The sequence below is a fragment of the Rhinatrema bivittatum genome, chromosome 2 (assembly GCF_901001135.1).
Source record: "Rhinatrema bivittatum chromosome 2, aRhiBiv1.1, whole genome shotgun sequence".
NCBI classification, from domain to species: domain Eukaryota; kingdom Metazoa; phylum Chordata; class Amphibia; order Gymnophiona; family Rhinatrematidae; genus Rhinatrema; species Rhinatrema bivittatum.
This window is the reverse complement of record NC_042616.1, coordinates 27,896,925-27,921,245: the sequence shown is the minus strand read 5'-3', so window position 1 is coordinate 27,921,245 and position 24,321 is coordinate 27,896,925. Positions and strand designations below refer to the sequence as shown.

Below are 24,321 nucleotides of genomic sequence, written 5' to 3'. Positions count from 1 at the left end.
CCAAGAAGAGCTATGACGCTCATCACAGAGCTGCACCCCAATTCCAACCGGGAGACAAGGTGTGGCTTAGTTCCAAGTTCATCCGTCTCAAGCTGCCTTCTGTCAGAGTCGCTCCTCGCTACATTGGCCCTTTTTCCATTCTCCGACGTCTGGGATCTCTGACTTACAGTCTGCAGCTACCTACTTCCATGAAGATACACAATGCCATCCACGTATCTCTCTTGAAGCCACTTATCCTCTCCGAGTTTTCCAGGAAGACTCCGGACCCGCAACCTCTTGCTGCCGGAGAGGACATCACGTACCAAATGGATGACATCCTCGATGTACGTAAGCGTGGAAAGCACTGGGAGTACCTTATATCCTGGGAAGGATATGGGCCAGAAGAAAATAGTTGGGAGCCTGCTAACAAAATCCTGGACAAGGACTTAATTCGACAATTTCATCCAAGGACGCCGAAACCCCCTGGGAGGAGCCCTAAGAAGGGAGGTACTGTTGCGCCCGTCAGTCGCAGAAGACTGTGACTTTTGATGCTCATCTCTTTTTTCCCTGCACCAGCGATTCTGGCAAGAATGGTGACCTCAGCCTGCAAATGCCACCTTCCCCTCCGTCCCCGGGACGGCGTGGGTGATCCCATCGGCCATCTTGAATCAGGGATTACTTAGGGCACACGCGCGCGGCAGGCCCTCTCTTATCCACCTCAGGGGCGTCCCCTCCACATGACGTCACCCGCCAGTGTATTTGAGCTGACTGGACTTTGCTTCCTTCGAGTTAGCAAGTACTTCCTCCCTGCTGAATTCCACTCTACTTGGAGATGCTTCGCTATTCGCTACTCAGAACCTTCCCTGAGTTCCTGGACTTGGATGCTATAGGTACCCGCTCCTTGGGGGCCTTGTTGCGTTCTGGCTATCTGCTCCTCGGAGGGCCTTCCTGTCTGGAGTATCCTTCCTCTCCTGCTTGGGCCTCAGCCTCTTTTCAGCCTTCTGAGTACGCTCCTACTTTTAAACCATCGTGCTGAAGGACCTCTGGTGTACCCCGATCCTCAGGCCACTACCGTGCTCCCCGCAGCAAACCACCTTCTACACTTCGTTCTGCTGACCTCCTACACCTCTTCATTTATTTTATTTATTTATTTATAACTTTTATATACCGGCATTCGTAAAAAAAAAACCAAAACATCATGTCGGTTTACAGACAACTGAGAAAGGAAATTACAATGATAGATGGAGGAAGGATAGGAAGTTAAAAGGTGACAACTTTACTGTAGAGCCAACGGGCGCCACAGTTATTAAATGAGATTACATGTGGTTAACCAGGTTGGACATAAATTAATTATATACAAGGGACGACAAAGTGGGGGGTAGCGCGGGGGTGGGGGATGAAGCGCATAGGGGAGGCGGGGTGGGGTAGGAACTGTACAAGGGGGCAGGGGGTGGCGATGGGAAGGAGAGGTGGTGACTGAATATCAGGAAGCCATAAAATGGATGGGGTGGTGAGGGAGGGAGGGTGTGTAGGGGGGCGGGGGGACACTGTACGACAGTACTTTACGACAGTAAAGATTCTCGGCGTACCTCGTGCTGCGGTCCACTACCGGATCTACCCTACTGGTGTTCCATCTGAGGAGGAATTCCCCGGCGTACCCCGCTCTGAGGACCACTACCAGGCATATCATCACTGGGCAACATTACTACTCTGGACTGCATCTTATCTTCCACTAGGTGGGCATTTCACCTACGTTCCAGTATAAATAAAGTCTCAGTTTCTCTGTGTCCTTCTCTGCTGAGGCCACGCCTATCGTGGTGAGTCCCCACAGGGCTCCTCCCTGTGGGTGGAGTCAGCTCTCACTACGATCCAGGGTTCACAACCATACCAGATTATAACATCAAGATACTGCTTAGGTGCATCAACACTCTGTCAGCGATGTTAATCTAGCATGTAATGACCACACTGTATACGGTTTCAATCCGTTCAATTGACTGTATGACATTATCATCTATGGTTGTGTTAATAAACAATAAATTACAAAAAAAAACTAATGGCTGTGCCATTCACAGTAACCCAGCTGTGCTGTCTGACAGCACCGCAGGTGGCTGGAAACGCACTGAGGGACAGATCATGTAATGTAAATCACACACTCTGCGGCTTTGGGTATCTGAATATAAATAAATGACCCAAACACAACCACTGCCTGTCACAGATACCCTGTGAGTGATTCCAGAGATCTGCAGAGGAGCTTGTGAAGGGGTCTCTGCACTTCCACTCTCCAGCTCAGCAGTCTGACCCCGCTCCCTCTTATTCCTGCACTCACCTGAGCAGCTGCTTTTCCCAGTGCCTCCTTCCTCTGATCCCGGCTCATCCCTGATGTACGGCTCTTCCCCTCGTTCAATGTGGGATATAATCTCAGGGGTGATGGTGGGGGAGCCTGTTCCTGGGGTAAGAGCACTGCATTAGGTTTCTCACAGTCACTCAGTATAATATCACTGCTCATTTTCTGCAGGAGGATTGCACTGAAGGGAAAGATGCATTGAGAGAGACATTCAGATACCTTGTGGGCTGCACCAGGGCCCCAGAATGGGACGTTTTCTATAGAAAAAGGCTCCAGGTACAGAGGTGGAAGGAGGGAGGATCAGAGGAAACAGGAGGAAATATTTCTTCACTGAGAGGGCAGTGAAGGCCTGGGAGAGCTGAGCAGAGGTGGAAGAAAGCAGAACAGTGAGAGAAATCAAGTATGCGAGGGTCAGGTGCTTAGGGGTCTGATAAGATCTAGTGTGGGAGAAGACCAGAGACAGGCAGGATCACGGTTGACCCACTAGGCAGTGTGGAGGGGGACGAGCACTGTGAGACCAGAAAAGCTGCTGTGTAACTATTACAAAAACATTTACTCCAACAATCTGCAAAAATACAGGGAACACAAGAAGTTTCTCTGTATCCCCTTCAGTACATGTATGAATACAGTGCAGAGTACATGCAAGAACGAAGTGTTCCCTGCCTTCAGATCATGGCCTGTCAGCCTCACAGCAATCATACGGGATTGATACGATTCACAGCCATCTCCCAGGGGACAAATCCTGGGGAAGGCTGGACGGCAGGTGGTAAGGTACCTGGAAGCGTGGTGGGCTTGCCAGCTCATTAGAAACAGTATCAGTGACTCAGTGATTTCACCTGCTCAATGCTGTGGGTGGAGAATAGGAATATGCATTCATTTTCAACAAATTTGCAAAAGATGATGAAGAAGGGATATTTGTTTCATTTTGGGGGCCCTGACATGAATTGAATTAAACAATCGTGTAATTCACTTAAAACTTCCGATCGGGCCAGGGTCTCGCCTAGGGCATACGCTGAACCCCAAAGAAGGGGCAAGGGCCAAGCCCCAAAACAGGGACCACAGCCTACGCCCGAGCACGATGCCGACATCTCACCTTAGAGCTAGGCCCGGGACCCTGCCTAGGGCATAGGCTAAGGGAAAACGCAGGGGCTGCAGCCTAGGTTCGAGCGTGATGCCGGGGTCTTGGTTTACAATTACACAAATGTTAGAAGAAAATTATTACTTACCTGCTAATTTTCGTTCCTGTAGTACCATGGATCAGTCCAGACCGTGGGTTATGTCCCCAATCCAGCAGATGGAGTCAGCCCAAAGCTTCGAGGGGGCGTCACCTTAAGTACTACTACCCCCTCTGCAGGAGTTCAGTATCGAGTATATCAGAGCCCGAGTAAACAGAAACCCCCTGCTTGGATCAAGTTGAAACAAGACGGCAACAATAAGCCGCTGAGTGTTAACGTAGGAGACTGAAACCGACCCACCAACGAGTGGTCGGGCACGAACATAGCGTGTCAACCTCCAAGAGAACGATGAAAAGAACAGTGATAAAAACTGGAAACACGTGAAACACAAACAGCAGCAGTAAGGACACTACTGTAACGGGAGACACAGTTGAACAGAATCAGCATCCACATACAGCCGAGCAGGAATAGGACCTAGGACCCAAATGCGGTGGGCGTCTGGACTGATCCATGGTACTACAGGAACGAAAATTAGCAGGTAAGTAATAATTTTCTTTTCCCTGTACGTACCTGGATCAGTCCAGACAGTGGGATGTACCCAAGCTTCCCTAACCCGGGTGGGATCCTGCGAGGCCTGCTCGGAGGACCTGTTCGCCAAAGTGTCCCTGGACGGACGAGGCGAGATGTAGTCTGTAGTGTCTCGAGAACGTGTGCAACGACTTCCAGGTGGCCGCCCTACAGATTTCTTGCGAAGATACCGAGCGGCTCTCAGCCCAGGAGGCCGCCTGAGAGCGTGTGGAATGTGCTACGATGCCGGGTGGGGGAGTCCGCCCCACCCCAATATAGGAGGCGGCAATGCCGGCCTTCAGCCATCTGGCAATGGTCGTCTTCGAGGCCTGAGATCCCTTCCGGGGACCGGACCAAAGGACGAAGAGATGGTCAGAAGTCCGGAAATCATTCGTAGCCTCCAGGTAGAGCCTCAGAGTGCGCTTGACGTCAAGGAGACGAAGAGACCGCGGCTCCGACGAAGAGAACGATGGAAGTTCCACCGTCTGATTCACATGGAAAGTGGACACCACCTTCGGAAGGAAGGAGGGGACAGTGCGAAGTGAGACTCCCGAATCGGAGAACCGAAGATAAGGTTCTCTACACGACAGGGCCTGCAGCTCCGAAATACGCCGTGCGGAGCAGATGGCCACCAGGAACACCGCCTTGAGGGTGAGATCCTTGATTGTTGCATTCCGCAGCGGTTCAAACGGAGGTCCTGACATGGAACGCAGTACCAGATTGAGACTCCAAGAGGGACAAGGATCCCGCAGTGGAGGCCGCAAATGTTTGACCCCCTTGAGAAAACGGGCGATGTCCGGGTGTCGCCACAGCGATCCTCCGTCGCGCAGGAGGGAGCCAAGAGCGGCCACTTGAATCCGAAGTGAGTTGTAAGCGAGCCCCTTGTCCACCCCTTCTTGTAGGAACTGGAGGATCTGAGAGACCGACGCCTCCGAGGGTCTTGTGTTCAGGCCGGTACACCACAGCTCGAACACCTTCCAGACCCGCACATAGGCCACCGACGTCGAGGTCTTTCGGGAGCGCAGCAGCGTGGACACTACCGCCTCCGGGTATCCCCGTTGTCGGAGGCGACACCTCTCAAAAGCCAGGCCGCAAGACAGAAGAGTTCTGCCTGGTCGAAAAATACTGGGCCCTGGTGGAGGAGGCGGGGAAGATGACCCAGCCGGATGGGTCCGTCGATTACTAGGTGAAGGAGGTCCGCAAACCAAGGTCGTCTCGGCCACTCTGGCGCGACGAAGATGACGGTCCCCCGATGAGCCTCTATCCGTCGTAGTAGCCTTCCCACCAGTGGCCACGGGGGGAACGCGTATAGAAGCAGATCGGCCGGCCACGGGAGCGCGAGAGCATCGACGCCCTCCGCCCCCCGTTCTCTCCGGCGACTGAAGAAACGAGGTGCCTTGGTGTTTTGAGCGGATGCCATAAGATCCAGGTGGGGGGGACCCCACCGCCGAACGATCAGCTGCATGGCCGCGTCGGAGAGGGCCCACTCTCCGGGATCCAGAAACTGGCGACTGAGGAAATCCGCCTGGACGTTGTCCACGCCCGCTATGTGCGAGGCCACCAGACGGGCCAGGTGCCGTTCCGCCCACTGCATCAACATCACCGCCTCGAGCGCGACCTGCGGACTGCGGGTGCCGCCCTGTCGGTTGATGTAGGCCACCGTGGTCGCGTTGTCCGACAGGATTCTGACTTCCCGATTCCGAAGGAGCGGCAGGAAGTGAAGCAGCGCCAGCCTGACCGCTCTGGTCTCCAGACGATTGATGGACCACGTCGACTCCTCCGCGGACCACGTCCCCTGCGTGGCGCTGCGGTCGCAGACTGCCCCCCAGCCTACGAGACTGGCGTCGGTGGTAACCACTACCCAATTTGGTAGCTCGAGGGACACGCCGCGAGCCAGATTCTCCGGGACCATCCACCAGTCCAAGCTGCTCCGTGCAAACTGGGGCAGCGGGAGTATCACCTGGTAGTCCTGCGAGAGTGGTTTCCAGCGGGATAGGAGTGCTCTCTGTAGCGGCCGGAGGTGCGCAAATGCCCAAGGAACCATGTCGATGGTGGAGCCCATCACCCCCAGGAGCTGTAGATAGTCCCAGGAGGTGGGAGCTGGTAATGCAGAGAACCGCTGTATGTGCTCCCGCAGGGAGTGCGCCTTGTCCTGTCGTAGAAAAACCGCCCCCAGACGGGTGTCGAAGGTCGCCCCCAAGAAATCCAAGCGCTGCGAAGGCACGAGGGAGCTCTTGGAGAAGTTCACCACCCAACCCAGGGACTGCAGGAACTCTATCACCCTGGCCACTGCCGCCTGGCCATGCCGAAAAGACTTCGCCCGTATGAGCCAGTCGTCCAAATAAGGATGAACTAGAATACCCTCCTTCCGAAGGGCAGCCGCCACAACTACCATGATCTTGGTGAAGGTGCGTGGGGCCGTTGCCAGGCCGAACGGAAGCGCCACAAACTGGAAATGTTGATCCAGAATCTTGAACCGTAGAAGCCGATGATGCTCCTGGCGAATGGGGATATGAAGGTAGGCCTCCGTCAAGTCCAAGGAGGCCAAGAACTCCCCTTGGTGTACCGCCGCGATCACCGAACGCAGCGTTTCCATGCGGAACCGGATCACCCTGAGGGACTTGTTGACTTCCTTCAGGTCCAGTATGGGGCGGAAGGAGCCGTCTTTCTTTGGTACTACGAAGTAGATGGAATAATGGCCCGAGCCCACCTCTCCGGAGGGTACGGGCACAATGGCGCCTATCTCCCACAGTCTGTCCAGCGTCGACTGCACCGCCCTTCGCTTGATGGCCGAGCCGCAGGGCGAGAAGATGAACCGACCCTTCGGAGCGCGGGCAAGCTCCAAAGCGTAGCCGCGTCCTATGGTGTCCAAGACCCACTGATCCGAGGTGATCCGCGCCCACTCCTCGTAGAAGAACGCCAGCCGCCCTCCAATCTTGGGGACGGCGGAGTGGGCGAGCTGAACATCATTGAGAGGACTTGGGTGAAGGTTGTCCCGCCGTGGAAGTGGGGCGCGCGGGGCGGCGCCCGCGAAAGGAGCGAGACCAGGGCTGAGACCTGGGGGCAGGGGGCCGAGCCGCCGCCGGCCTATAGCTCCTATAGCGCCTTTGTGCCCTGGCTCTGGTCCTGGAGGACGAAAAAGCCCTGGTGGAGCGATATCTGTCTTCCGGCAGGCGATGGACCGCGTTTTCCCCCAGAGACTTGATGATCTGGTCCAGATCCTCGCCGAACAGGAACTTACCCCTGAACGGCAGGGAACCCAGACTTGATTTGGAGGACGTGTCCGCCGCCCAGTTGTGTAGCCAGAGGAGTCGACGTGCCGCCACCACCGAGGCCATGGAGCGGGCAAGGACCCGAAACAGATCATAGGAAGCGTCTGCCCCGTATGCCACCGCCGCTTCGAGCCGATCCGCCTGAGCGGCCTCCTCGGGCGGCAACGCCTGGGACGTGAGCAGTAGCTGCACCCAGAGGAGACTGGCCCGCTGGGCAAGCGAGCTGCACATCGCAGCCCGCAGCCCCACTGCGGAGACCTCGAAGACCCGCTTGAGGAAAACTTCCAACTTGCGATCCTGCGTATCCCTTAGCGCTGCTCCACCCGTCACCGGTATGGTCGTCCTCTTCGTGACCGCCGACACCGCGGAGTCCACCCTGGGTACCTTGATGAGATCCAGGAAATCTTCCGGCAGCGGATACAGCCTCTCCATGGCGCGGGTGCCCTTCAGCGCGGCTTCCGGGGCATTCCATTCCCTGGTGAGAAGCTGCAGGAACGACTCGTGAATGGGAAAAGCCCGAGCCCTCGGGCGAAGGGCTGCCCGCCCCGGGTCTTCCTTCTTTGAGGAGGTGACTACAGCGGGCGCGACGGGAGCTGGCGGATCCGGCGGAGGATCAAGGTCCAACCCCTGGATGATCTGGGGGATCAGGTCATCCAGCTCTTCCCGCTGGAAGAGACGTAGCGTGCGCGGATCCTCACCTTCTGAAGTGGAGTCCCCTTGACCCGCCGCCGCAGGGTCCGACCCAGGGGAAGCTGGTGCCGACCCAAGTCCCCCCGAGCCCACCGGGAGCCGTGGTTGGCTGGGGGGCTGTGGGGCCCCCACGCCCGCCGGAGCGGGGGGGGGCCGGATAGGAGGGCGAAGGTCGCGGTAGCTTGGGTGGTGGCGGATCCGAGAGCGCAGCCAGGTCCTGTAGGTAAGCCGTATGCATCAGACGGATAAACTCCGGGGAAAACCCCGGTCTAGTCGGGGGGACCTCCGCGGGTGGGGGCCCCGGGGGACCCTGCCCCAGCGGGCCTTCCTCCGGGTCTGTCTCAGGTATTAACCTCGGGGGTGAGCCCTCCGAAGCTTCCTCGTCCCCCCGCGCTGCCTGGGCCCCTTCAGGGCGCAGCGCATGCAAGATGGCCGCCGTTCCCGCCAGGAATGGGGGAGGGGCCGGCCCGCGCCGCCCGGGCAAGGCTGTCATGGAGGACCGAAGAGTGAGGGACCGAGAAGTGCCTTCCCCCCCGGGGAGGCACCGCGCACAAATTCCCTCCCTTGAGACGCGCGATCCAGGCTCGCCACAGGCCGAGCAACGCACTGGCCTCGGCATCCGGAGTGCAAGTTTCGAAACAGTCCCAGACAGCCCAGAACGCCTGGAAACCCCGGGGGGGGGGGGGGGGGGGGGGCCCGCGAGACGGATCGCCGCTGCGGGGGGGCCCTGGTGGCCTGCGCTACCCGCCGAAGAGAAAAACGGCGCCGCGGGGGGGCCTTCCTGGCCGCACAACCCGCTGGTGACGATCAGCCCTCTCCCCGCTGCAGCCCACGAGGAGCCGCAAAATGGCCGCGGGAGAGGGTGAAGACGCTAGCAGGCCGGAGCACCGGCAGCCGCGTGCAACCTAGCTGTAACGAGAAGAAAGGAAAAAAAAAACAGCCCAAAACAAAATCTCACTTACCCCGGAGCAGCAACGACTAGCGCCGGTAGAGAGGAAAGGGAGAGACAGAGAGCAAGAAGAAAGCCACGCCTCTCCAATTACTCAATTTTTTTTTTTTTTTTTTTAAATACAACTTGATCCAAACAATCTAAACAAACCTACAGAAAATAGAGCCCCAAACAAGGGACGCAAAAGAAATAGGTGATAGGAAACGGGAGCAAGCCCAGATTCCACTACTCGCATCTGCTGGAGTCAGAAGATACTGAACTCCTGCAGAGGGGGTAGTAGTACTTAAGGTGACGCCCCCTCGAAGCTTTGGGCTGACTCCATCTGCTGGATTGGGGACATAACCCACTGTCTGGACTGATCCAGGTACGTACAGGGAACACCTCTTTTCAATATGTTTTGATTTTTCAATTCTATGTATTTATCTTCTTAACCACCTACATGAGTGTATAAATATCCTATTCCTTTTTACACTATTACAAACTGCATTTAACAACAAGAAAAAAATGTTTAAGTAAGGAGTGGAAGGTTTCATACGATATTATATATCACTACACCCTGTATAATCATTAACTAACCTCCTCCTGCCTGGTATTTTTATATATATAATCCCCTCCCTCATTTATCCCCATCCCCCTCCTCTTCCTCACTACAATTACTAAGAAATACTTTCCCTTTCTATCCTGTTACACTCCTCTCCCACCTCCCCTCCCTCATTTATCCCCATCCCCCTCCTCACTATAATTACTAAGAAATACTTTCCCTGTCTATCCTGTTACACTCCTCTCCCACCTCCCCTCCCTCATTTATCCCCATCCCCCTCCTCACTACAATTACTAAGAAATACTTTCCCTTTCTATCCTGTTACACTCCTCTCCCACCTCCTCTCCCTCATTTATCCCCATCCCCTCCTCTTCCTCACTACAATTACTAAGAAATACTTTCCCTTTCTATCCTGTTACACTCCTCCCCCACCTCCCCTCCCTCATTTATCCCCATCCCCTCCTCTTCCTCACCACAATTACTAAGAAATACTTTCCCTTTCTATCCTGTTACACTCCTCTCCCACCTCCCCTCCCTCATTTATCCCCATCCCCTCCTCTTCCTCACCACAATTACTAAGAAATACTTTCCCTTTCTATCCTGTTACACTCCTCTCCCACCTCCCCTCCCTCATTTATCCCCATCCCCCTCCTCACTACAATTACTAAGAAATACTTTCCCTTTCTATCCTGTTACACTCCTCTCCCACCTCCTCTCCCTCATTTATCCCCATCCCCTCCTCTTCCTCACTACAATTACTAAGAAATACTTTCCCTTTCTATCCTGTTACACTCCTCTCCCACCTCCTCTCCCCTCATTTATCCCCATCCCCTCCTCTTCCTCACTACAATTACTAAGAAATACTTTCCCTTTCTATCCTGTTACACTCCTCTCCCACCTCCCTCCCTCATTTATCCCCATCCCCCTCCTCTTTCTCACTACAATTACTAAGAAATACTTTCCCTTTCTATCCTGTTACTCTCCTCTCCCAGCTCCCCTCCCTCATTTATCCCCATCACCTCCTCTTCCTCACTACAATTACTAAGAAATACTTTCCCTTTCTATCCTGTTACACTCCTCTCCCACCTCCCCTCCCTCATTTATCCCCATCCCCCTCCTCTTCCTCACTACAATTACTAAGAAATACTTTCCCTTTCTATCCTGTTACACTCCTCCCCACCTCCCCTCCCTCATTTATCCCCATCCCCTCCTGTTCCTCAATACAATTACTAAGAAATACTTTCTCTTTCTATCCTGTTACACTCCTCTCCCCTCCCTCATTTATCCCCATCCCCCTCCTCTTTCTCACTACAATTACTAAGAAATACTTTCCCTTTCTATCCTGTTACACTCCTCTCCCACCTCCCTCCCTCATTTATTCCCATCCCCCTCCTCTTCCTCTCTAAAATTACTAAGAAATACTTTCCCTTTCTATCCTGTTACACTCCTCTCCCACCTCCCTCCCTCATTTATTCCCATCCCCCTCCTCTTCCTCTCTAAAATTACTAAGAAATACTTTCCCTTTCTATCCTGTCACACTCCTCTCCCATCTCCTTTATTTTTTATGACCTGGGAATTTTCTCCTGCACCTTTGTACTTTCAGTTCCATCAGAACCAGGGTTGGAACTGGTGTCATTAGCCTATATTCCCAACTACCCTGAAATTTCTCCTCTAATTTTATACCCCTCCAAAATATTAGTCACTGCAGTGATGGAGCTGGGCTGGACAGGTGAGGGCAGACACCAGAGCAGCTTTTGAATCTTGCCACCATGGATCTTGAATCCAGCCACTAGGAGTCACCCCTGAGCAATGAACATGACTCCCTTTCCCCGCTAAGAGTTATGAACCGCCGTCTCTCCATCACCTCCAACCCCAACTGGCTCAGGGGGCAGAACAGCCAGCTTCACTCAGTAATAAAATAATCTTCTGCTCTACTCGTCCCAAAAATATGAGTTTCTGAAAGAAAAAAAAAAGTCACTGATTACCAAGTGAGCTGAGGGTCTGATAATTCTCCTTCATCACCTCCTTGTAAAGCTCCTTCTGCCATTCTTCTAAATACCCCCACTCCTCCTGGGAGAAATAGACAGCGATGTCCTCAAAGGTTACTGGGACCTGAAACACAAACCAGAAACTCTCAGCACCTTCTGTATCAGGAGACCTCCCAGTACTGGGGATCAGGACAGCAGGAGGAAGGTTTCCAATATTTAAATAAATATAAATCTAATTCACTGTCACAGAACGTACAGTCCCAGAGTAAAATTATAGCAACTGGAAACCAGTAACATACAGAACCTGGGACATCTGATCTGATCTCTCTCGTTTTCTTCACCCCAGGTCTGCTCAGGGTCCCATTAAAGTCAGGGCTGAACCCTGCAGTGTCCCAGGTTAGAAAGCTGCAGCAGTGTTTGTACAGAGAGGGCAGGATTGCAATGTTTCATATCTGTCATTATGAAGTAGGAAAATTAGTTCTTACCTGCTAATTTTCCTTCCTGTATGTACCTGGATCAGTCCAGAGTCCTGGGTTTTGCCTCCCCTCCAGCAGATGGAGACAGAGAGGTTTTGACAGACTCTGCCCTATATCTTGAGGTGTCATCTGCAGTCCGTCAGTATTGAACTGTACCCAAGCCAGATGAATAAAAATTTAAGCAAAAAACAGTAACTATAAACAATTTTGCTGCCCAAATGAGCAGAGGGATGGAAAACCATGCAAATTCAAAAGCCTTGCCCACCCTAAGTGGGACAGGAACCTGAGCCATACTGATTCTTCAGAGCAAGCAAAATAACTGGTCGAGTGGACTCTCCAATTTCCCTTTCCCGAACTGGGTGGGACTCTGGACTGATCCGTGGTACTACAGGAATGAAGATTAAATGGCTTAACTCTGGACGCCCGCTGTGGCCCCGTTTACATTTATATTCGTCTGCCAATTCACTAAAACTTGGTGAGCCGGTGCCCCATTCCTGGACAACAGCTCGTTTGAGCAGGGCTTGAAACTTGCCTGACACATATAAAAAGTATTTTCTGTTATATCTTCAATTATTTTCTCCTGCCTGATCAGACCAATCGTAAATTCACGGTCGCGTCATCTTCACGCATTCCTCCTTTTTATCAGGGATTTATTACCTCACAGTTGGATCTGTTATTGTCAATTTATATAACTTGCTACATATTTGAATTTATTTGACTCCTACTGAGTTTGTGTTTGTCCCTCCCCAGGCAGCGTCGTGAAACATGGTCTCGTGTCGGGGGACCAAACTTTATAACATGTGATCAAGCTATCATTATTTGAAGATATTTACATTTGTTATGGATACATTTTCTCTTGATTAAAAGGACATGTGATTGAATGATGAGATATTTTCATTTCATTTATTTCTCTAGAGTCTGTTTGTACGCACCCACTCTGAGTGTCAATGCGGCATCCGATCTGGATTCCCTTGACTAGTTCCACCACTTCTTCCAATGTTTCCCGCTGTAATGGGTTTTTCCATCACTGCTGTAGGCAAGCGACTGATTTTATTACCATCAGCCTCATGCTCCATCTCCTATTTGTTGAGTTCCCACCACTATTGTAGCTGCACTTCCTCCCTGCTGCTGGCAGTCTCTTGCACTGTGTAGCCACCCTTACAGCCCAGCTTCCACCACTTCTGCAGCTGCTCCTTACTGCTGCCAGTCTCTCCTGCCTGAACCTGCCAGTTACATCTGGCACACTTACAATTAGGGATGTGAATCGTTTTTGAACGATTAAAATTATCATCAGATAATTTTAAAATCGTCCAAAATCATTAGAGTGCACAATACAATACAAATGCCCCCGATTTATCATCAGGGGCATTTGTATTGTATCGTTAAATAGGGCGCGGGAAAACCGGCACACCAAAAAAACCCTAAAACCCACCCCAAACCTTTAAAACAAATCCCCCACCCTCCCGAACCCCCCCAAAATGTTTTAAATTACCTGGGGTCCAGTGGCGGGGTCCCGGCACGATCTCCCTCTCTCTGGCCACGGCTGCGTTAAGAGAAATGGCGCCGGTGGCCCTTTGCCCTTATGTGACAGGGCAAAGGTAGCGCCGGCGCCATTTTGGTTCCTGGCTCCCGACGTCACGCGTGCAGGAGATCGCCCCCGGACCCCCGCTGGACCCCCAGGGACTTTTGGCCAGCTTGGGGGGGCCTCCTGACTCCCACAAGACTTGCCAAAAGTCCAGCGGGGGTCCGGGAGCGACCTCCTGCACGCGGGCCGTATTGCCAATCTTCAAAATGGCGCTGGCGCTACCTTTGCCCTGTCACATGATAAGGGCAAAGGGCCACCAGCGCCATTTCTCTTAACGCAGCCGTGGCCAGAGAGAGGGAGATCGCGCCAGGACCCCGCCACTGGACCCCAGGTAATTTAAAACATTTTGGGGTGGTTCGGGAGGGTGGGGGATTTGTTTTAAAGGTTCGTGGTGGGTTTTAGGGTTTTTTTGGTGTGCCGGTTTTCCCGCCCTCCCCCAATTTACGATTTTTAACAATTTAAAAAAAAAACAAAAACACGACGATCAGATTTCCCTCCCCCCCCAGCCAAAATTGATCGTTAAGACGATCGATCAAACGATTCACACCCCTACTTACAATAAACAAATCTACATTGTTTTGGCTGCAATAGTGGGTTCAAGGACCAGATGAATAAGGCAACATTGGGACATGAACAAGGTGACAAATGCTGAAGACACCCAAAAACTGAAGCTCCCCACAGCTGCTCTTTGCTTTCCATAGGAAAGCTTCCCCACCCCAATCCTGTCTTTAGGCACAGTAGACTTAAATCCAATCCTGGGTGATGGTACAGGAGGGTGACTGCAGCATCTAATAAAGCAGGAAGGACTTAAGGGGCAAGTTGAAAACGAAAATGAGAAGTCTACACTGCAGGCAGTAAAAAGAGGTGGGAAAAGAGATTAATGAAGGAAGAGAGACTGATTGGATTGAGCTAATGGGAGAGGGAAAAGGATAGATTACGGGACAGGTCCATTGATATTTATTAGCCAGCCAGGCAGATTTTAGTTTCTCTACCTCTTATTTCTTGGGGAGAGCAGACTTTTGCACTGGGATTTGCAGGATACATCCAGGCCACCCGGGCTGCCCCCCTGTGGGAGACAGGATGCAGGGCTGGATGGAGCATTGCTCTGACCCCGCTTGGCATTTTTTAAGTTCTTAATGTTTATACAGACAGGACAGGAAGTTGGGGGACAATCTCCTACCTGAGCAGAAGCTCCTGCTGGCATTTTCCTCTCTGCTTTTGCTGCTTTCAGTTCTAGAAATAAATCGGAGTTTCTTTCTCGGGTTGGGAAAGAACAGAGTGTTTTGTCTCTTGCTGTAACAGGAAGGAGGGAGGGGAGTAAAGCAGAGAATCAGAGCTGGGGGAGGGGAGCCTCTTCTTCCCTAGAGCTTTCAGCAGCAGCAGCAGCAAACAGTGGGAGGGCAGAGTATTCCACTGGGCGCATACTGATGACATCACAGAAGGTAGCAGTGCTGCCAGTTACGTCTGAACCCGATGGAGATTTTAGAACTGTGAATGTGACATGGAGCTAATTTAGCTTTTTTTTTTTTTTTTAAATTTAGCTACAAATCTAGTGATTTTCTCAAAATTCTAAAATTTCTACCACGTTTCTTACTTCCAGAGCAAATCTGGAAGTGGAAAAGTGCAAGAGAGTGAGAGCGATCCCTGTCTAGAGAGGGGCAGGAGAGTGAGACCTCCTCTGGTTAGAGTGCCCCAGGACTGTATAAGAGAGTGAAAACTCTTCTGGCTAGAGTGCCACAGGACTGTACAGGAGAGTAAGGCTTCCTCTGGCTGGAGTGCCCCAGGACTGTACAGGAGAGCGAGGCCTCCTCTGGCTAGAGTGCCCCAGGACTGTATAAGAGAGTGAAACCTCCTCTGGCTAGAGTGCCCCAGGACTGTACAGGAGAGCGAGGCCTCCTCTGGCTAGAGTGCCCCAGGACTGTATAAGAGAGTGAAACCTCCTCTGGCTAGAGTGCCCCAGGACTGTATAAGAGAGTGAAACCTCCTCTGGTTAGAGTGCCCCAGGACTGTATAAGAGAGTGAGACCTCCTCTGGTTAGAGTGCCCCAGGACTGTATAAGAGAGTGAAACCTCCTCTGGCTAGAGTGCCCCAGGACTGTACAAGAAAATCAGCGCTTGCTTTTTGCTCCACCCCCTTTTTTTTTTTGTCAGTTGTGATTTGTTCTTTCTCCTGGCAGAGAGAACGAGGCCAGGGGACAGGCTGGACTAACAGTGCCTGCTCTATCCAGAGGATGTCTCACTCTCTGGTACTCTCCTACAGCACTCTAGCCAGAGGAGGCCTTACTCTCTTGTACAGTCCTGGGGCACTCTAGCCAGAGGAGGTCTTACCCTCCTGTGCAGTCCTGGGGCACTCCAGCAAGAGGAGGCCTTACCTTCCTGTATAGTCCTGGGGCACTCCAGCCAGAGGAGGCCTCGCTCCCCTGTACAGTCCTGGGGCACTCTAGCCAGAGGAGGCCTCGCTCCCCTGTACAGTCCTGGGGCACTCTAGCCAGAGGAGGCCTTACCTTCCTGTATAGTCCTGGGGCACTCCAGCCAGAGGAGGCCTCACTCTCCTGTACAGTCCTGGGGCACTCTAGCCAGAGGAGGCCTCGCTCCCCTGTACAGTCCTGGGGCACTCTAGCCAGAGGAGGCCTCGCTCTCCTGTACAGTCCTGGGCACCCAGCAAGGAGGCCTTATTCTCTTGTACAGTCCTGGGGCACTCTAGCCAGAGGAGGCCTCGCTCTCCTGTACAGTCCTGGGGCACTCTAGCCAGAGGAGGCCTCGCTCCCCTGTACAGTCCTGGGGCACTCTAGCCAGAGGAGGCCTCGCTCCCCTGTACAGTCCTGGGGCACTCTAGCCAGAGGAGGCCTCGCTCTCCTGTACAGTCCTGGGGCACTCTAGCCAGAGGAGGCCTCGCTCCCCTGTACAGTCCTGGGGCACTCTAGCCAGAGGAGGCCTCGCTCTCCTGTACAGTCCTGGGGCACTCTAGCCAGAGGAGGCCTCGCTCCCCTGTACAGTCCTGGGGCACTCTAGCCAGAGGAGGCCTCGCTCTCCTGTACAGTCCTGGGGCACTCTAGCCAGAGGAGGCCTCACTCTCTTGTACAGTCCTGGGCACCCAGCAAGGAGGCCTTATTCTCTTGTACAGTCCTGGGGCACTCTAGCCAGAGGAGGCCTCGCTCCCCTGTACAGTCCTGGGGCACTCTAGCCAGAGGAGGCCTCACTCTCCTGTACAGTCCTGGGGCACTCTAGCCAGAGGAGGCCTCGCTCTCCTGTACAGTCCTGGGGCACTCTAACCAGAGGAGGCCTCGCTCTCCTGTACAGTCCTGGGGCACTCTAGCCAGAGGAGGCCTCACTCTCTTGTACAGTCCTGGGCACCCAGCAAGGAGGCCTTATTCTCTTGTACAGTCCTGGGGCACTCTAGCCAGAGGAGGCCTCGCTCCCCTGTACAGTCCTGGGGCACTCTAGCCAGAGGAGGCCTCACTCTCCTGTACAGTCCTGGGGCACTCTAGCCAGAGTAGGCGTTACTCTCTTGTACAGTCCTGGGCACCCAGCAAGGAGGCCTTATTCTCTTGTACAGTCCTGGGGCACTCTAGCCAGAGGAGGCCTCGCTTCCCTGTACAGTCCTGGGGCACTCTAGCCAGAGGAGGCCTCACTCTCCTGTACAGTCCTGGGGCACTCTAGCCAGAGGAGGCCTCGCTCTCCTGTACAGTCCTGGGGCACTCTAGCCAGAGGAGGCCTCGCTCCCCTGTACAGTCCTGGGGCACTCTAGCCAGAGGAGGCCTCGCTCTCTTGTACAGTCCTGGGCACCCAGCAAGGAGGCCTTATTCTCTTGTACAGTCCTGGGGCACTCTAGCCAGAGGAGGCCTCGCTCCCCTGTACAGTCCTGGGGCACTCTAGCCAGAGGAGGCCTCACTCTCCTGTACAGTCCTGGGGCACTCTAGCCAGAGGAGGCCTCACTCTCCTGTACAGTCCTGGGGCACTCTAGCCAGAGGAGGCCTCACTCTCTTGTACAGTCCTGGGCACCCAGCAAGGAGGGCCTTATTCTCTTGTACAGTCCTGGGGCACTCTAGCCAGAGGAGGCCTCGCTCCCCTGTACAGTCCTGGGGCACTCTAGCCAGAGGAGGCCTCACTCTCCTGTACAGTCCTGGGGCACTCTAGCCAGAGTAGGCGTTACTCTCTTGTACAGTCCTGGGCACCCAGCAAGGAGGCCTTATTCTCTTGTACAGTCCTGGGGGCAATCTAGCAAGAGTCTTGTACAGTCCGGGGGCACTCTATCCAGAGGAGGCCATACTCTCTTGTACAGTCCTGGGCACTCCAGCAAGGAGGCCTTATTATCGCCACAGGCCAGTAGCAGCAGTACAGAATTTTTTTGCTGTTGCTGCTGGGCTTCAGGGGAAATTATCTGCTCTGCTAGTAAGACGTGTGTGGGAGCTGGCTGGGCTGATCTCAGAAAAGGACAGTGGGTTGTCTGACCTTGGACAAAGCATCTTGAAGAGCAGGAAGGGGGAAGAGGAGGCATAAAGGTGGCTGGTGCAGGAACTTGACATGATGATACTATAGTGCCCTTTCTTAAGCAGTCCGAGGGAGGAGACACTCACTTAAGGAAAACTTGCTTGCGTTAAAAAGCCCATATAAACGAGCAACTCTTATTTTAAAACCAGAAAATTATGCACGTGTGTGCACAACAGAACATGTGAAAAAAAAGGGGCATTTTGGGGACGGGGAAAACATGCACATAAATCCTGATTTTATAACCAGCAAACGCAACACATACCTACTTCTGCTGTTTTTCAGGTGTAAATCTGAATAAAACTCATTATGGCCAAAAATTGACTGGGTAAACTGGGAGGAGTGGAGGCTGAAGAACCAGAAGGAGCTTGATGACCTAGAGATAGACTGGGTAAACTGGTGAACTAAGTGGTGAAACTGGTTCTTTCTTTCACACATGCATGTTTTAAAATGTACTCACTTGTGTGTGTAAAAGCCAACAAGTCCTTAGGAAAGTAAGTGAATTACGTTTCTTCATGATACTGTTTAAAATTAGGAGCACACTTACGTGTGCTAGATGTATTTTACATTATACACACGCAATTGCATGGATAATTTAAAATTCCAGCATATCTTAGGTAGGTGCTCATTTTAAAGTTACAGTGCCTGTGAGCACATGAGCAGCAGTTGAAGTGTATGTGTGTGTAAGAGAGAGAGAGCGTGTGTGACTGAAACAGAGTTTCTATGTATGAGAGAGCACTGTGTCTATGTCTGTGTAGGAATCTTGGCCCCTTGGACCAAGGTGCAGTTGCAGTAGGGAGCAGCATTGCAGGTCCCCACCATCAGGCGGAGTTGAATGAAGCAGAGGCCCAACTGGAGCTTCATGTATACCAGCCCATGTTCCCCTCGGTTTGAGCCTTTGGGTGCTGGGGCCAGCTCTTAGATGGGGGCCTCTGCTGATGGGCAGATGTTCCCTAGAGGTCACTAGGTAGTACAGGTGAATCTAGATGCAGGCTAAGGTCAGTGGCAGGCTGCGTTCGAGGATGTCCAGATGTCAGGCAGTGGTCAGTGGCAGGTAGCGTTCAAGGATGTCCAGAAGTCAGGCCAAGCTCAATACAGGGAATCCATCCATAGAGAAAAGGTAGGACGGAGAGACAGGGCAGGTGGGCAAGGAACAAGACAGGAGGCAAGGCACACTAAAGAACGGAAGAAGGGGGGGGGGGGTGTCACGTGGGGTGATGTGCCGATGCGGACGGGTTCCCTGTCAGCTCCGGGCACCGCGCTCCCAAAATCCACCGGCACCACCCGATAAAGCAGACTTACCTGGCTGCAAACATAAGGGTTGCAAGCGGCTTATGTCGATAGTCCATTACATGCAGAGATCTCCCCAGCAGATGACGTCCCGAACTGGAAAAAAGGAAAAAGAAAAAGGGAGAGTCACCGATTCCAAAATGGCAGTGGCCACGAGCGAAGCTGTAATGGCTCCCACGACTCCCCTCACGGTAGCGATCCTTAAAGAAACGCTGGCGGAGGCACTGGATGAAAAGCTGGCCTCCATTTCATCCCAGTTTACCGAGGTAAAAGCAGCGATTGCCAAATTCCCTCCCCGTATAGAACAGCTAGAGGGGAGAGTGTCAGTGGCAGAGGATGACATCACGGCTGCAGCAGTACAGATCTCTGCACATGATAAGGCCTTGAAAGACTGCCAGGAAAAACTAGACGACCTGGAGAACAGGTCCAGGAGAGCGAATTTGCGATTTTTGGGACTCCCCGAGGGCATAGACGACCACAACTTGGGCGCCGTTTTGGAAAAGTGGCTACCGGACGCCGTGGGCCTGGAAACCTTGCAGGGCGCGCTTTGTATTGAACAAGCCCACCGGCTGGGATCAAGGGGGTCGGCTGATTCCCATCCGCGAATCACTATTGCTAAAAATCCTAAACTATAATCCTAAACAACAGATATGGATGGCATATCGCAAAAAAAAACGGATATCAGGTACCAAGGCCACAAAATTAGAATCACACAAGATAACTCTGCTAAAGTGACTCAGCAACGCAGGACATTTTCTCCGATCTGCTCTCAACTGATTCAAAGGCAACAAAAATTTGCTCTTCAATTCCCCGCCACGCTTAAAATATGGCGAGACGGGAACGCTTTCATATTTCAGAGTCCAGAAGATGCTCAGAAGCTTATGGCGCAACAGCAGGGTTAAATGAGAGCATCGTGTAAACCTGCTCAGGCATGAGCTAATTATATCAACAGCGATGGTAGTTAACCGACTATAGCAGCAGGCCATCCATTCGAGAGGATACCACGCGGTAAGATGACCCAACCGGAGTGGGTGATAAAGAACAGGGACTTGGGTTGCTGACCTGGAACTGCGTACTCTCATGGACCGGTCAGCAATGACCATCAATAGCTACTTTCTGACTACCGCAGGTTCAGGTTTTACTTTTTTTGCCCGTTTAATGGCATTGGTTCTGCACTGCTAAAGCGAATGATTGTTATAAAGTATTCAAAAGACTTAAGTTGCTTTCATATTTGGGAGTGGGGTGCCTGGCCACCCAGTTATAATGTGTGACCCTACTCTTCTCCAGCTGGAGAAAGAGTTTCTGATGCTGTTTTGGGGGGGTATTCTTCCTTTGCACGGGAATTGGGGATGCTTCAGGGAAGGGGAGGAGGGGGGTGGGGGACTTGGGGAGGAGGAGGGTGGGGAGGGATAAAATTGATTGGCTCTTTTCAGTTTAACACATTCGGATTTTGGTATCTTATATGGTGTTGGTGTAGGTGGGAAACTGATTGTAATTTCACTGCGATGGTTCCCATGTATTTATCTCGTGCATCTTTCTGGCTTTCCTGTGTCACAATATGCTGGGTAACACATGGAGTAACGGGCCAAGAATAGAGAAAGAGGGAGGCCAGACTGGGAGCTTCCCTCTCTAAAAGGAAAAATATTGGCTATCATGTTTGGATCTCCCTAGCGAGCAATGGCTAAATTAATATCTTGGAATGTACATGGATTGGGCGCACCAGTGAGGCGCAAAAAGATATTGGCCCATTTAAAGCATTTACATGCCGATGTGGCCTGCATTCAGGAAACTCACCTCACAGACCTTGAAAGTCAAAAGCTTAAACGGGAATGGGTAGGAACCTGTATCTATGCTGCAGCAGCCCACCGAAAGGGGGGAGTAGCGATTTTGATTCGTAAATCTACAAATTTTCAAATTATTAACACAATACCTGATCCTGAAGGCCGTTATATTATCTTAATAGGCGTATGGAACAACAAACCGATTACCATATGCAGCCTTTATGCTCCAAACACCTATAACCATACATTTTTTACGCAACTGACTAACCTGCTCCACGTACACACCCAGGGAACTCTTTATACTTTAGGAGACTTCAATTGCGTCCACGATCTCTCACTTGATAAAAATCCTTCGCAAAGCCCTACTACTGGGAAAATAAAGAAAGGGATAGCTTACATGTGTCATCATCTAGGGCTAATAGATGTGTGGCGTACTTTACACCCCAATGAAAAAGATTACACTCACATTTCGAGAGCTCATGGCACCATGTCCCGTATCGACTATATTCTCACCTCACAAGATTAATTTTTTTAATATTGCATATACCACTATTGAACCTCAGGCTGTCTCGGACCATTCCCCGGTTTCTATCCAGATACATTCTGCATCCCACACTTCCAAGACTCGCCTTTGGCGATTCCTGGCTTATCTTAACGACGATGTTAAATTTAAAGCCTTTCTCCAAGATAAATGGAAGGATTTTGCCCACAATAATAGACAACATGTAGAAACACCCCATTTATTCTGGGACACCGGGAAGGCGGTGCTTCTTGGTGAAATCCTTGCTTATGTTCACTTCCGTAATAAACAATTAAACAAGGATATATTACATTTGGACGCAATGTTACAACGAGCGAAGGAGTCTCTAAGACAGCACAACTCCCCCGCCAATAGAAAAGAGTTTTACAGTGTCCTTGGTCATCTGAATACCTTGTTAGACCACAGAGCACAAGCTTATTTACAGAAAGGGAAAAGAAATTTTTTCAAATTTGGTAACAAGCCAGGCCGCTTACTAGCAAACCTAACAAAACCACAAAGACAGAAATCTTTCATTCCCACCTTGAAAACATCCTCAGGGGAGGTTACAACTACCGAACAGGAAATAAGCAAACTTTTTTGTCAATCTTATGGCACCCTTTACACGGCCAACTTGAGCGGGGGTTCAGTAGAGGAAGGCACTTTCCTTCAGGATCTACCGCTTCCCATGCTTACGGCCTCCCAACGCGCTTTTTTGAACCGGCCCATACAGACATATGAGGTATCCCAAGTCATCACCACAGCTCAATCTGGAAAATCTCCTTGCCCTGATGGCCTTTCTTACAACTTTTACAAGATACTCCTTTATAGTATCACTACCCCATTGACAAATTATTTTACCGTTGTGCTGACCCAAAACTGCTTCCCTGCTCCTTTTAAGGAGGCCCATATTACAGTATTACTCAAACCGGGAAAAGACCCATTATATCCATCATACAGACCCATATCGTTGCTCAACTGCGACTTCAAGATCTTAACAAAAATATTAGCCGAATGATTGAGCATTCTGTTACCAAGGTTGATATCTCTCTACCAAGCAGGTTTATTCCGGGGACGGAAACCAAATGCGAATATCATTAAACTCTTAACAGCCATGACCATTTGCCAACACCAAAATATCCCGGCCTTAGCTATCGCACTAGAGTCGGAAAAGGCATTTGACCGAGTAGCATGGCCTTACCTCTTTTCAATACTACAAAAATTTGGCATTAAAGGTGAATTTCTCACTATTATATGATAATCCGACCTCGCAAATTATTGCAAATAACTGTATATCGGGGGAAGTTAAAATCCAAATGTTATAATCTGTAATGATGATGGGAGGAGCCAGCAGATGGGAGTGAGCAATCTGTTAGAATCTGCTATGCTGATGGGAGGAGCCAGCAGATGGAAGTTAACAATGTGTTACGCTTCTGCTCCTGAAGAAGGAGGAGTTAGCAATCTGTTAAGACTTAGGCTGCGGAGTAGCAATCTGTATAGGACCATCCCGCCAGGGAGATGGAGTTAGCTATCTGTTACAGATCTTGCTAGGGAGTTAGCAGTCTGATAGGCTTGGCTCCTGTAGAAGGAGGAGTTCAGCAATCTGTTAGTGCTCTTCTCCCCCAGAGGGAAGGAGTAGCAACTGCTATGCTTCGTTCCTGTAGAATGATGAGCCAACAACCTGTATGATCCCCACAAGGAGATAGCTATCTGATATGGATCAGCTTCCGCAGAAAGAAGAGTAAAACTTAGTAGAAATAGTGAATCCCTGGGCCGATGGCAGATGACAGCGCCCTCAGGTGGAGATCTTGAGAGGGACCACCAGTTAGGCCGGAGTACTGAGACAAACACACAGGTCGACACAGTAAAGCGCAGCCGCGGTTACCCTGTTTCTAATCCGCTTTGTACCCACAATCTGGCCGCGTAAGTCTAGCCCGCGATTCACTATCCGTTTTTACCGATCCTTACCGCTTCTTGAAATCAACGCGTATCCCTTTCCACCTGCGGCATGTATATGATATGTAAACGATCGGATTAGCTATTCCCTCCCATACAGTAACGTGCGGCACGATTTAACCAGCTGTTTTGCCGCCTCTTTAACCTGCTAATTTACCGCCTACCCTTACCCTGGCGTTAGTGTGGTGAACTTAGCAGAGAGAGACGAAATTCAAAAATGAACAGTGTTAAAGCTCACTGCAAAGGAGAAATAATTACTAAAGAATACAGTGGCAGCAATACTAAAGCTGAAATGATGCTATTAAGCTGTCAGCCAGGAACAAGAGAGAGAAAACGACTTGACAAGTTATTAAAGCAAATAGTGAATAAATTGTAACAAACTTACTGCATGTGAATTTTCTTTTGAATGACAAAGATACGTCGCCAGCAGAAACAAGAACTACTCCAGAGCAGCCCCAGTCCTCTCTCCCCTCCTCCCGAGGCGCGCACCGCGGCTCCCCTGCCTCCCGGGGGCAGCCGGCGGTGAGAGTGGCTTCAGCAGCCCGGGGCGGATCGGGTGCTCCCCATGCGAGGCACGGCTTCCAGCAGCCTGCCAGCGAAGGTGCATGAACGCACACCTGTACGTCCAATTTGGGTGCTCAAGGCAGTGAAGGTGCATGAGCGCACACCATGACCTGAGCGCCCGGCTGGACGTCAGAGGTCACGGTGTGCACTCATGCACTTA

General features: G+C 51.7%; 1 protein-coding gene across 1 annotated transcript in view; it reads right to left on the bottom strand.

The window, feature by feature from the left end:
• The window catches only part of LOC115085853 (zinc finger protein 11-like), a 36,822-nt gene extending 21,404 nt beyond the window's left edge, over positions 1–15,418 (bottom strand). Inside the window, exons 1-3 of the mRNA XM_029592357.1 lie at positions 14,747–15,418; positions 11,503–11,629; positions 2,306–2,425 (exon numbers count right to left, since the gene is read on the bottom strand). Of these exons, the coding sequence (XP_029448217.1) occupies positions 2,306–2,425; positions 11,503–11,629; positions 14,747–14,770 (271 nt within the window). The 5' untranslated portion in view covers positions 14,771–15,418. The remainder of the gene's footprint in view (positions 1–2,305; positions 2,426–11,502; positions 11,630–14,746) is intronic.
• Positions 15,419–24,321: the final 8,903 nt, after the last annotated feature.